Source organism: Euprymna scolopes, chromosome 11 (genome assembly GCF_053919585.1).
Source record: "Euprymna scolopes isolate OS-2025 chromosome 11, ASM5391958v1, whole genome shotgun sequence".
NCBI classification, from domain to species: domain Eukaryota; kingdom Metazoa; phylum Mollusca; class Cephalopoda; order Sepiida; family Sepiolidae; genus Euprymna; species Euprymna scolopes.
Genome location: NC_136492.1, coordinates 108,404,559 through 108,417,490, shown reverse-complemented (window position 1 = coordinate 108,417,490; position 12,932 = coordinate 108,404,559). Strand labels below are relative to the sequence as shown.

General features: G+C 29.3%; 1 protein-coding gene across 3 annotated transcripts in view; it reads left to right on the top strand.

Moving 5' to 3' along the window:
• LOC145288060 (WD repeat-containing protein 44-like) overlaps window positions 1-12,932 on the top strand; it is a 147,121-nt gene that overhangs the window by 93,236 nt on the left and 40,953 nt on the right. For 2 of the 3 annotated variants that reach the window (XM_080136095.1, XM_080136094.1), the window contains exons 9-10: window positions 3,034-3,132; window positions 12,744-12,814. In XM_080136095.1, coding sequence (XP_079992221.1) covers window positions 3,034-3,132; window positions 12,744-12,814 — 170 coding nt within the window. The remainder of the gene's footprint in view (window positions 1-3,033; window positions 3,133-12,743; window positions 12,815-12,932) is intronic. The other variant, XM_080136096.1, reaches the window with a different exon arrangement.

Genomic DNA, 12,932 nt, shown 5'->3' with positions numbered 1-12,932 from the left:
TGTGTTAAAAGAAAGATTTTGTAAGTAATAAATTTTATAATCCTTAATAATTTTGTATAATTTTAACTTTTCTGTCTAGCGTTTCTTAGTGCTACCAGATCAGGCTATCTGAAGGTACTGGCTTCCTGACCTAAAATGTGCCAAACATTGATGTTATTTTTTTATTTTTCCTTTCCCTTTGCAAAACTCAATCATGTTCTGCAAAGTTAAAACTAATTTTCCTCTACTAAACAATCAAGCCAAACACCATGAATAAATATTTGAATATATAAAGAACTCTAAGCATAAAAACATTCCACAAATTATTGGATTTGACATTAAATAATCCAAAAGGGGTGGTATGCCATAAAACAAAAACAACCAACTATCTTGGCTTTTTTCAAGAAGAGCCTCTCATTTTTTTATAGGATGGAGCATGAGGTTGGCATTTATGAAACTGATCCTGAAGCATGATTTTTCAGAGAGCTCACCACTGCCAACCAGAGTGTGTACTGTGAAACTGCTCTTGCTACTCGATAGTTACCTTCCATAACATGCTCTGTAGTTAGTCTTGTATCCGTGATCCAAGGTGATGACCTTTGATGGAGAGCAATGTTGTGTTCCTCGCTGTTGCATTTAGCACACTTTGTTTGCTCCACAGTTTTTCTATAAAAACCATAGACAAGCAAGATCCAACGTAGATTTCATTATTCATAACCAATATCTTGCTCTCTTTTAAAGATTTCTCTAAAAAGGACATTTCGCCAGACAGGAACAGTACCATGTGTTGATCATTTTTGTATTCAAACTACTGTTCTCATCTTGAGTGTTATACTTAAGTTTCCACTGATATAATCTACAACCTTCATCATGTGTATCTTGACAAACTCAGAGTCTCTTTGAAACTGAGTTTGATAACGTAAACTTAGCAAAGATTGACGGTTATATCTGTGGAAATGGTCTAAGAATAACTCAAGATGAGAACATTAGTCCGAATAATGTAAATTATCAATCCTTATCTCAAAAATGCATAAACTTGTCATTTTAGTTTTGCCAATTTCTAGTTTGGAAACGTGAGAGATTCTTCAGTTTTATTTACGAACATAAACGCCTGTTTTCGTCTAAAGTCAGACTGCCAGTGCCTGATCGATTACATCTGAAGCTTTGATCTTGCTTGTCTTTCAATTCTCTTTTAAAAAAAATTAAAGATTTTTTTAAAAAAAATATGAACATAATAAAAAAATTAGTTACATCTTAATTTTTATTGCATAAGTAGTCCATAATTATTTTAAGTTCAATAATTACGAAAATGTCCATCTTTATGAAATTCAAGATTCAGTGAATTGATTGTTGCTAACAATAGTTTTCTAATATTCTTAAGAATGAAATTATGAAATGCCTGTTTCTCAACATAACTTTGATAATTAAATATTGATTTTTTTTTTTTTTTTTTTTTTTAATTACTTGAATATTTGTTAAAGCAAAAAAGGTAATAGCATAAAATAAAATGAAATTTCAAAAACCCCATTTAAAAATTATTTAATTACAAAATTAAATCTACCGGAATGCATTTTGGTTGCTTTGTAAATAAATCAACCACTCATTTGTTATTAGTCCACTTGTGATTCTTCACAATTTGAAAGAAATTTGAAAACATTTATTCTGTTGACTAGAAAATAATTTCTGGATCTAAAACTATTAGCAAATTGTCATATAGAAACAGATTGAAAGTTTTAGAAACTTTTTACATCCAGTAATTTTATGAATAGATTAAAACAATATTACCTTAATAATTATAGTTTTATAATTTGATTAAGCTAATAATTTAATAACTAAATGATATAATTACATTTAAGTTTAAAAATTCAATTTAATAAAAATAAAAATTTTTTTTATAAAGTGCATAGTTTAACAACAAAAAGTAAAGACTCTCTGGCAATGCTATGTAAGCGTTGCGAGTATACATTAAAAGATGTATATACATTCAATATCCCACCCACCCAAAAATTAATGCTTCTATATTGTTTTTACCTATTTTCCCAAGAATCCTAACTCCTAGACTATTTGCGAGCACATGATTACCAATAGTAACTAAATAGTTCCTTCAACTATTCCTCCTCTGCCTCGTCCTTTCATCTCTTATTGCTGCCTTCTATGCATGTATATTTCTACACGGTTCTTCTGCCATGGCTTCATTTACTTGCCTGAGCATGAAAGCTTTTTTTTTTTTTTAAAAAAAAAAAAATTTTAAATAATAAAACCATCGTCTTCCCAACTTACTAATAAAACCCAGTCCTTTCAATTACTCTGGAACTATACAAATCCCTGATGGTAATTTTGAAAGCCCCACTACTATTATGAAAAAAATATAAACCAGAAATCTTAAGTAGACTTTTATTTTCCTCTTATACAAATTTTAATATTTGTAAGAATCATTTAAAGCAACTTTTTATTGGTTTTGAAAGCAAATAACTATTTCAACTGGTGTATGCTTGAAAGAGGAAAATACTTAATGTGTAATAAGAGTATTTTATCTTGTGTTCTTTTTGTTTTTCGCTGTAATTGGTATCAAAAAAAAAAAAAAAGAAAACCTCTTGACTTTAAACCAAATTTTTCTTGATAGATTTCTTATTCTTTTAATTAATCTTCAGCAACATTTACTTCTACAGTATCAGCGTAATTTGAAAATCAATTTTACATTTAGCAGACCTCTCTGTTAATAGGTTCATTTTTTTATTTTTTTATTATATTAACCTTATTGAAAAAATGACTTTTTACCTGAAAGCCTATTATGTCAAAATGCATAGGCTTATCATTTTATTAACTCAACTAATATGCTGTATATATAACTAATAGTGTTTATTAACTCTTAAAGCTGTGTATGCATCTGTTAGCATAACAATACTAAATTCTTGCTGATGATTCTAATTTAATCCCAAAATATTCATTTGCTATTTTGTGAAATGTGTGGCTGGTATGAAAGCGTGGATATTCTCCAAGCGATTCTGTGTGCTAATAATTTTGTTAGTGTAATTTATTTCTCCACTCCTTCAGTGAAGGGGATCTTCATAAAGCGGGACAGTCAGATGAAGACGAAAGTAAATCAGAAACCGTCCGACACTCATCTGACCCACAAGGGACCAAGAGCAAGGCGTAAGTACTTAGAGATTTCAATCCTGGAGCAATTTTAAACACTTGAGAAGATCCGCTTCTCGGCGGAACATTTGTTTTCTTTCATGTTTTGGTTCTCCCCATTTCTTTTCATTTTTCTGCTCATAACAATTCTTCTCACCAGCCATTGTTATTTGGAAAGAAAAATTAATTTAATCTAACATGTTTTTTTAAACATATTTCTTTGCAAAGGTTAAATCAGTCAAATTTGAACAAATCTTACTGATATTAAAACATTACTTTAAATCTTTTTGTCCAGTTTCATATATCAAGTTATTAATCTATTTCTTTCTTAAAGCAATGACTGGATAAATTTCTAATTTAAAAAAAAAAAAAAGACATTTTTCTTTATAAGCTTTTTTTTTTTTTTCTGATGAAATGTTAATTTAAAAAAAAAAATGACAAATTTTTAAGAACTTTTTCTTAACAGCAAATTCTAGTATTTAGCAAATTATGGTTCACATGGCAGTGTGCCTGTAACGCTGTACAATAAGGCCTGCCATGCTGATTGCTTTTTATGGACAATCTGCCTTATTTTCTGCTGCTGCTTTTGAGAAATCCCCGCATGCTTTGTTTCAATAGATTTTGAGAAAAATTATCAAATGAATTAGGTCTAATATTTCAATATTGATGAATTTTAATAAATTATTGAAAATGAATGCAAAAGAATTACTAATATTTTTGGTTTAATAATTCTTAGTTTTTATTAAAACCTTTTTTATATGGAAAATTTTCATTAAAATATAGGAAAGTAACAGGGTAGAGAAGAAAGCTTAGACAAGTATTAGATGAAGTAATATATTGATAATCTACTCATGACCTTTGGTCTTCTGGAAGCAAAAGACTTGTATCTCTACTATTATATAAAAGGAAGTGTGTGTGTGTGTGTGTGTGTGTGTGTGTGTGTGTGTGTGTGTGTGTGTGAGATGCTTTGATTGTTTTTTGTTGTTTTTTTTCATACAAAGGTATTTGATGTGTTCTTGCGTAGGTTTTGTATCAGAATATCGATAAGTATCGATAAATGAAAAAAAATCCAATTAAAGGTGGAAGTCTGATTTTTTTTTTTTTTTTTTTTTTTTACTAAAGTTAACACTTTTCTACAATCTAACATCACAAGTGCATTTGAGAAGTTTTATCAGACAAGCAGAAAGGTCCAGCCTATAAAATCGGTTGTAAATTTTTTTTCTATAAGACAGGGGCGTGTTTAAAATGAATATTTCTTTTTAGAGCACAATTGAACCCTGATACTTGACTTTTGCATTTTAAATTTTAATTCAAGCCATTATTTATAGATAATTTGATAAAATCAACAGTAGATTCTTTACAGTGCAATGTAGACTACCATGTATTATGGACTGTCACTGCAGGGAGGCATGTGAAGCTTCCTCTTGGTACAGTGTTGGAGGAGGGGGGTTCCTTACTAGAGCAGGCAATCGATTTGATTGAAAAATGGGAGATTTCATTGATTTTGATGACAATAAAAGTATGGGAGGGTTGAACATTTATTGATTCTCATTCAATCCCAGATAACGTGTGTGTGTATTTAATGAAACCCCCTTTTATAATTCAACTTTGGGACTGTTCTGCAGAAATCTCCCTACATTACCCAAACTTAATTTTCCTCTGAGGTCATCAGATCTAACTCTGTTTTTAAGATTCCCATTACACATCCATACATATTTTCAATTTCTCTATGCAATACATACTTTGTACCCTCACAAGCTGGATTTCATTTCTATGCATCATCAAGCTGCATACATATGCCTGTTAAATTCTTCTCTTCGTCAATATGGCAATGCCCTGCTAGTTAGTGATGGTGTAAGTTCTCTAAACTTACCCCACCCCCCATTCCAAACTCTGGCAAATACACAGCACTAGATCCTACAACCTCAATAACCTCACCATCCAAATATATTTCCTATGGATGTCCGTTTTAACTTTAGTATCCTTGGAACCAACATGTATTATTTTACGTTTTTATGTCATCTTTTCAATACGTCTGTATAATTTCTTTTGATAATTGTACAACAGGTTAGTTTACCACAATCAGTAAATACTTTTATTTCTGAATTTCTATCTTTAGCAATAAAAGTTTCAATACTGAAGAAGAGAATAATTGCTTCCAATTTTTATTTTCATGATTCATTTAAAACTCTTACAATATTTATTAGAAATAGAATAACTTTTCATTTTAATAAACAGTCATGAGATGGCATATCAAATGCCTTGCGAAAATTCTTATCCTTTTTTTATCAAATATGCATTTATGATACGAAAGTTTTTAAAAATATTTCATAATGTTGATTTCACATGAATAAAACCATGGTCATTGCAATTTGTATCATTTTCATAAAATTTTATATCTCTTAATTACGTTTTTTTTCAAAACGGTTACAAAAAATGTTAGTCTACAATTACTTTTTAAATGTATTTAACCGTTGTATGTAGTCATATTGCAATGTGAAGCACTTTTTTATTTAGCCATGTTACGAGGAGGACCTCCCTTTTTTTATGTAGGTGTATTACGATTGCTGTTTCCAGATGTATGCAAGCTATTCATGATCTATGCATGTTTACATGAATAATTAAATTATTAGGCCTTCATTTTTTTTATATTGTGAGATGTATGTCATCAGGTTCTATATACTTTTACTGACATGCAATTTGAATAATGTACATCTTTTTCTATATGTCCTGTTTATGATTACAAACAAGCTTCCATTTATCTTAAGATTTCTAGAATGGAAAGCTGTTCCTAAATGTTCTGATGAGTTTGTTACAGCAAAAGATAGGGTTCTGAGTAAGGAATCCTCAATCATGGCCAACTGTATGTACAGTCATGGTGGTGACCAGCTGATGTTAGGAAGGTGATATTTTGTTGCTGTCTGTAATTTACATATACTGCCTCATAAGTAGTGATGTATTTTGACAACTTTCTTCAGGATATCCCAATCATTCAGACTGAACAGCATTGAAGGGATGCATACTCATTTGGTGATCCTCTCCCTCCTAACCATTGAGAAATTAAAATTTCCAACTCCTCCTCTCTATAGACTTTCAAGTGTTCCTTACTCATGGAGTTGATGAGGCTGAGAGTTGGCACACAAAATTCACACCAGAAAAGTGTTTATAAATCTAGAGTACATGTTAAGTTGCAATATGCCTTATTTGGAGTGAAAAAAATATTTTTAAAAAATTAAATATAATGTGCATTTTTTCCAATTGAATACGGCTTTTGTGATGTGCTGCTCACCCAATAACTAGCTAATGCTGTCAGCTTAGGAGATGTTATGTCTTGATTTTGTTTCAGATTCTTAGTAGGAATATTTAATTTCACGTTAATAAAGTATGCATTAACATTTTCTGCTTACAGGAACTAGGAATCTTATTGTAGTAGGGACCATGACCTACATTGTGAGAGTAGTGATACTGATGAATTTCTCTAAAGCAATATATTTTTAAGCCATTTAAATTTGGGTATTTGCTGAGGTTTTCTTGTACTTCAGTAAAGCATTGATCTGTGCATAGCCTGAAGTGTATTCTAGTATGATGGCCATCAAATGGAATGCATAATAAGCACCAACATTAGAAAAAAAAAAATTTTATTTTTATTTTTTATTTATTTATTCATTTTTTTTTTTTTTTTTTTGTGCATCAGGTTAGTCAATTATGTCCTCGCCCCACCTCCACTCCATGTTAAGCATAGGTTAAATAATTTAGTAAGTAAATGAAACTAGGGCAGGGGAGGTGGGCTAAAAAAAATAACATTATCTAACCTTAACCAAAAGTGCATTTTGTTTGCATGTGTTAAAGTTTTGAAGTTTTGAAACTTTGACACAGAATGTGATTAGTTTTTGAGTTGAAAGCTGCTGTTGTTGCAGTTGAATTTATTTTGGATTTGCATTTGTATGCTTAGTATTGTCTGCCTATATATATTATTTATTTATTAATATTTTTGTGGCTTTCAAATTGTAAACTGCTTCAATCATTTCCAGTCTGTTTTGTAAATCGCTATTGAAAACATCTGTGCTAATATGGGCCTTGTTCTGTAGACCTTTATTTTAATAACTAGGTATTACTTATAATGCAACACAAAGCGAAGGAAGGTGTAAGCATATATATATATTCACACCAAGAAACTAATTCTATTAAATAAAATGTAATTAAGGTTGGGCTTTTGAATTTGGTTTAAAAATTTTTTAAAAATAATAAAATAATCACAAAAAACAGAATTGACACTTTCAATTTGTTAGAGGATGATAAAACTGTCTTTAATGAAATAAGTTTGTACTATCTAACACCTACTCATTTGTTTCTTTATCACAAAATTAAATTGTCTTGTTACAAAGAAAATAGTTGGTTTGCTTGTTTGTCTTTACATGGCTGGATTTTCTGTATATAATGCAATTTTTATGAAAATTGACTCTTAAGATTCTACTGCATATTTTTAGAACATGTAGCTATCAATGGGTGTGTATTTTTGTCTTTTGTGGTATGAAAATAATTTAAATGTTAACACTATGAGGAATTTTTTCTTTTGTATATGTGAATGGAAGAAATACAAACACTGTATATTGTGTAAGTTCTTATGTTTACTAGTCTTTGAAGGATTGGAAGGAAATGGTAAACTGATAGTTTTTTTTTTTTCTTGTTTTTTTTTTTTTTCTCCACATCGATTCATTCTTCCAAACAAGAGACACTGAGACATAAGCAGCTACTGTGAATTAGAGATCAGATTTATAAAAGCATTCTAAATAGGAAGTTAAGTAGTAAGATGGTTTTTCATGCTATGTTTAAATTTCTGCATATATTGGTACAGTCAGGGAACAGAAAATGGAATATTATAAATGAAAACGCAAATGTTGACTCAACCATTTTTTTTTTTCCCAAAATATTTTCTTTTATTTTTCAGCTTTAAATATCAAAAGAATTATTGATGAGTCTTGATAGTTTAAAAACTAAGTCTTTGGTCAATTTCTATTTTATAAATATCCTATTTTTCAAAGCAAAATTTAAAATGTATTTTTCTTGTGAGCATTATTAATACCATTGAAACACATGGACGAGCAGGTGTTAGCGTGATAGCAAGAGTTAGGAATAGATGGAGTAATTTTCTACCATTACTAATCAGCTAGATGCTGCCACGATTGAGGGAAGAGCATATGCAGTGTGATGTATGCAAATGAAACTTTATCAGTAAAGATTGAGGATATGTGTTGCATGAAGAAAAATAAAATAGATGTGTAATGTCTTAAAGACCTGCTTAGATGTGGTAATTTCAGAGGGAGATTAAATATGAACAGTATAGAGAGATATGTGCAGAATAGAAGACTTCACTGATAAGGTCATGTTGAAAAAATAGATTGAATTTCTTAGGTTAATAGATTTAGAACAGTTAAGGTAGCAGGATTATTTAATAGAGAATGACTAAAGAAAACCTGGGTGGAAGTGAAAGGGATGGATATGAAAGAAAGATAAATGAAGACCTGGCCAAAGATAGGTTAGTTTTCAAATCAATTTCTTAAAGCTGTCTAACACATGCCAGTATCTAAAACAGATGTTAAACTGAATATCATAATGATGGACTTTTTGTTCACTTTATTCTTGCATTTTTCTGGTGGTGGCTTGCATTTTTTCTTTTTTTTAATAACAATCTTTTTCTTTCTCTTTGATGGCTTTTAATTATTCTTTAAAATCTTTAATCACATTCCCCTAAATTAGTGTTTTCTGATTTTTCTATTTTTAGTTTTCAGTGAATCCATTTTCAATGTCCTGTTGGTATTGAATTACATCATTAGATATTCAGAATATGCATAATGCTTGAAACTTACACTTCTGTTGAAACTCAAGTCATTTTCTTGATCCTCAGGAAGTTTTAAAATCTGACAAAATTGACTTTTCATTTGGCCTTTTCTGAATGTTTATGTAAACAACCAGAAAATGACAAAATGCTTATCAAATTTCAAAAAATTTTGGAACTGAGTCACTTGTCTTTCATTCATATAAGAATATAAATCCGGGTTAATTATATTCTTGAGTAACATTCTGAGACAGGTTTGTAGGCTTCATCTTTTTGTTGGACTAATAGACAAAGATATGGAAGCTTACTGATACTTCAATTTTGATCTGTTGTTTAATTATGCATCACGATAAAAAAGGAAACACTCATAGGAAAGTGTATTCTGTGTGTTGATGGACAAGGTTTCTTATAACACAAAGAGCTTAACTTTGATTTTTTAGGTAATAGACAAAGTAAATCCATAGATGGTGCCGCTGTTTCATGCCAACAAAATTCATATTAGCATGTTCGTCTTTTCAATAATATTTCTCCAAAAATGATGTTTGCTTTCATGTTTAATGCAGGTTAGAGAATCTGATTGAGAACAATTTCAGTGTTTCACTCTTTTAAGAAAAAAGAAAGTTAATTTCTACAACCTTCATACAGATGTCAATTGTGTCTACAGACTTTGATAATAAGCCCAAGATAAGATCATATGCCATTTGAAAATAAAATCAGAAATACATCAGATAGGAAGATATAAAGTCAAATATGGCTGACCACATGAAAATGGTCTTCTGTGAATCAAATTCAAAATAATAGATCAAAATTGGAGAAATGAAGAATATTTATTGAATCTTCTAACCACTATTGCATACAATGGAAAGTTGGTTTAGAAAGGATTACATATTTAAATTTCAGGCATTAGTCATGATTATTATGGCTTACAATAACTGTATCAGATGTGTCTGTTTAAAGTTCAATATGAGAGCATGATTCAAGTTTCTAACATTTTGATGCAGTAATTTTATTTAAGGTTAATAAATGAACAAATAATGGTAGATTGAATAAATTGTTTGATTTAAAACTCACAGGTTTACTTATTACATAATCTTGAAAACAGCTGGAGAGTACAGTTCAAAATGTTGGATCTATAGAAACTAAGATAACCTGCAATATATGGAGTATATGCATCATTATTAACATCTTGTATTCAAAATTCAGATATATTTATCGGTGCTTGTTAAAAAAAAGTCAATAGATCATTTTTTTTATTGTTTTTTTTTAATGTGATTTTAAGCAAAAACAACAGTACTTATTTGTCATGTAGAAAATAGTAATATATCCAAAAATTACGAAAATCCGTTATAGTTAAAAGTAATTTTTACGGAAATTGGGTCATTGCACTTTCCCGAGATGTGAACAACTTGAGCTTTACAAATACAGGGTACATACTTATCTCCCTTTTCACCACTGTAATGGCCAACATCTTTCCTACCATAGCGATATACTTTTTTTTTTTTTAACTAAAAGCACAATAGTAGTTGTTCTACTTGATGGATTTTCATGATTTTTGGATATATTCATATTTTCGACATGACAATTAAGTACTGTTATTTTTTCTTAAAACCACATATTTAAAAAATTGATCTTTTCAATTCTATCTTAACAAGCACCTGTTTATCTATGAATCTGTAGGTTCTTGTCCAGAATTCCCTCTGTATTAAAAAAACAAATATGATGTTAGATATGAGTAAGAAAATCAAATTTTATGAGAATTGGTGTGATTTTCTTGTCTGCTATTTAAAAAAAAAAAGAAAAAAATGAGATATAACTCAATAACTCTAAACTTGCTAGATTTGTTGTTAGTTATGGTAGTCCATCTATGTGGATGATGTCTTCATCATTTTTTTTTTTTTTAATTGACTCTGTGACTCCACAGCCCGATGCGTGATTTACACTGCTTTGCACAGATATAGCACGGGCAAACAGGATTTGGTTTTTAGTGGTGTTTCAGTGTGCAATGCTCCTTAGTTCATGCTCGTTGTTGAAATCATCCCACTATCACATGTGGAGCCCCAAGTGTCTCTATCCACTGCCAATGTCTCCAAATGATTGGAGGGGATATTGCAGTGCTTGAGGGTAACTTTGATGCAATCTTTGTAGTGTTTCGTCGAGTAACCAATGTTTCATCAACCATGAGTGAGCTGACCGTAGAGAACCGAGGTGGATTTGTTGTAATGCCTATGGATTCCTATTAATCACTTCATGATTTTTTTTTTTTTAAATAAAACTACTTGATCAATTTACATGATTTTTTGTAATATATATTCGTTTTGTCATAAGTATGTACATCATACAGATTTTTCTGTATTTTGTTTTTTAATATTGGGGGAATTCAGGACAACAACTAATTTGTAATTTGCTTTTCATACTCAGATTTGTTCATAAATATAAGTATGTGTGTGATGTCTAATCTCACATAAATTTAAAGATTGCTTGATATAAAATGTATTTTTGAATTTGAGGAAAATTGAATCTGTTCAAAAATGTTTTTCTAAGTCAGTCTGCTTAATAGAAAATAAATTAATATCAATGTTGCATGGAAAAAGTAACACATTATTTTTAACTTTTCTAGATCACTAACTTTTTGGTTATTAACAAATGTTTTTATATTGAGACTCTAACATATTAACAGAAAAAAATCAGTAACCAGAAATTAAAAAAAATTTTTTAAATGGTTAATTATTTCATAGATAACAATAAGCAAATATCGTCTGCTTCAGCAATATTCATATGAAGTGTATTTTTCCAAATTCAAATAAGTCAATAGTTTTAAAATTTGTATTTATTTTAAATATTTGTTTACTCTTTTATGAACTCTTAAAATGTTTAAATCTAGTTTTCTCCCAACTAACAATTATTCTAGTATGTCTATTTTTTTTTCATTTAAAACTAAATTATTCAACTCTAACAAAATAATCTCAAAGCCAACATTTGTGCATTATGTTCTACTTTGTTTTTCCTTCTGCACAAAGTTTTTTAATAACTGCATATTTTTAAAACAAATCTGTTTTTCCCCAAACAGTATTTTATGGGTTTTACATTTACTTCAGATTTCATATCATTAGTGAACACTTTTTTTGTGATCAAAATGGGTCAGTGATATTCTTTAATTTATAGAATTGCAAAATCGATTTTTATTAGTTGTTTTTATATTTGGTTTTTGAATTGCTGCAACTTTTCTATTTTATGAGTAAAATTTGTGATTTTTGCTTGTGGCACGATAAAGTGATTGTTAGTGCATATCTACTAAAACATAATTGTTCATTATTGATTTTATTACAAACAACACCAAAAATAAAAATCACCTCGTAAGAGTATGAATCAAATCCTTTAGCCAAATTTACTATTTTTGGTCAATGCATCTTACTCAAAACTGAAAATCTGTTGTATGATTTTTTTTTTTTTAATTCTAATTTCATTTTCTCAGCTATTAACGTGTTAATATATTTGATAATAGATTTTTTATAAAATCCTCATTCATTACTTAATCTGTTGTTTAAAAAATCACATTCTTTCATATTAAAATGATTTTAGACTTTTTACTGCTTCTATTCAAGAAAATTTCTTAGAAAATAAAAATTCCTATAAAATCATTTTCATAGCCTCCAGCAGTATTTATATCATATGACTAGCCATATTATTTTACAGTGTTTCCATCTCAAGTTACGTTTATTTCTAATCTAATAAACATGTGATTCATTGAAATTTTATACTGTTTTATAACTGGAATCTTCCATTTGAATTTCAGCACCAAGATCAAAAAGTTTATTGGTAAAACAATGAGTCGAGTCAAGTTTGTGGCAGATCAAAGCAAAAAAGGTAAACCCTTAAACATATTCTTCTTTTAAATTTCGTTTTTATGACTGAATAAAATACCTCATTTATTACTAATGATATTTACTGAAACATAAGTTGTTAATCATTATTTAATTGGGTG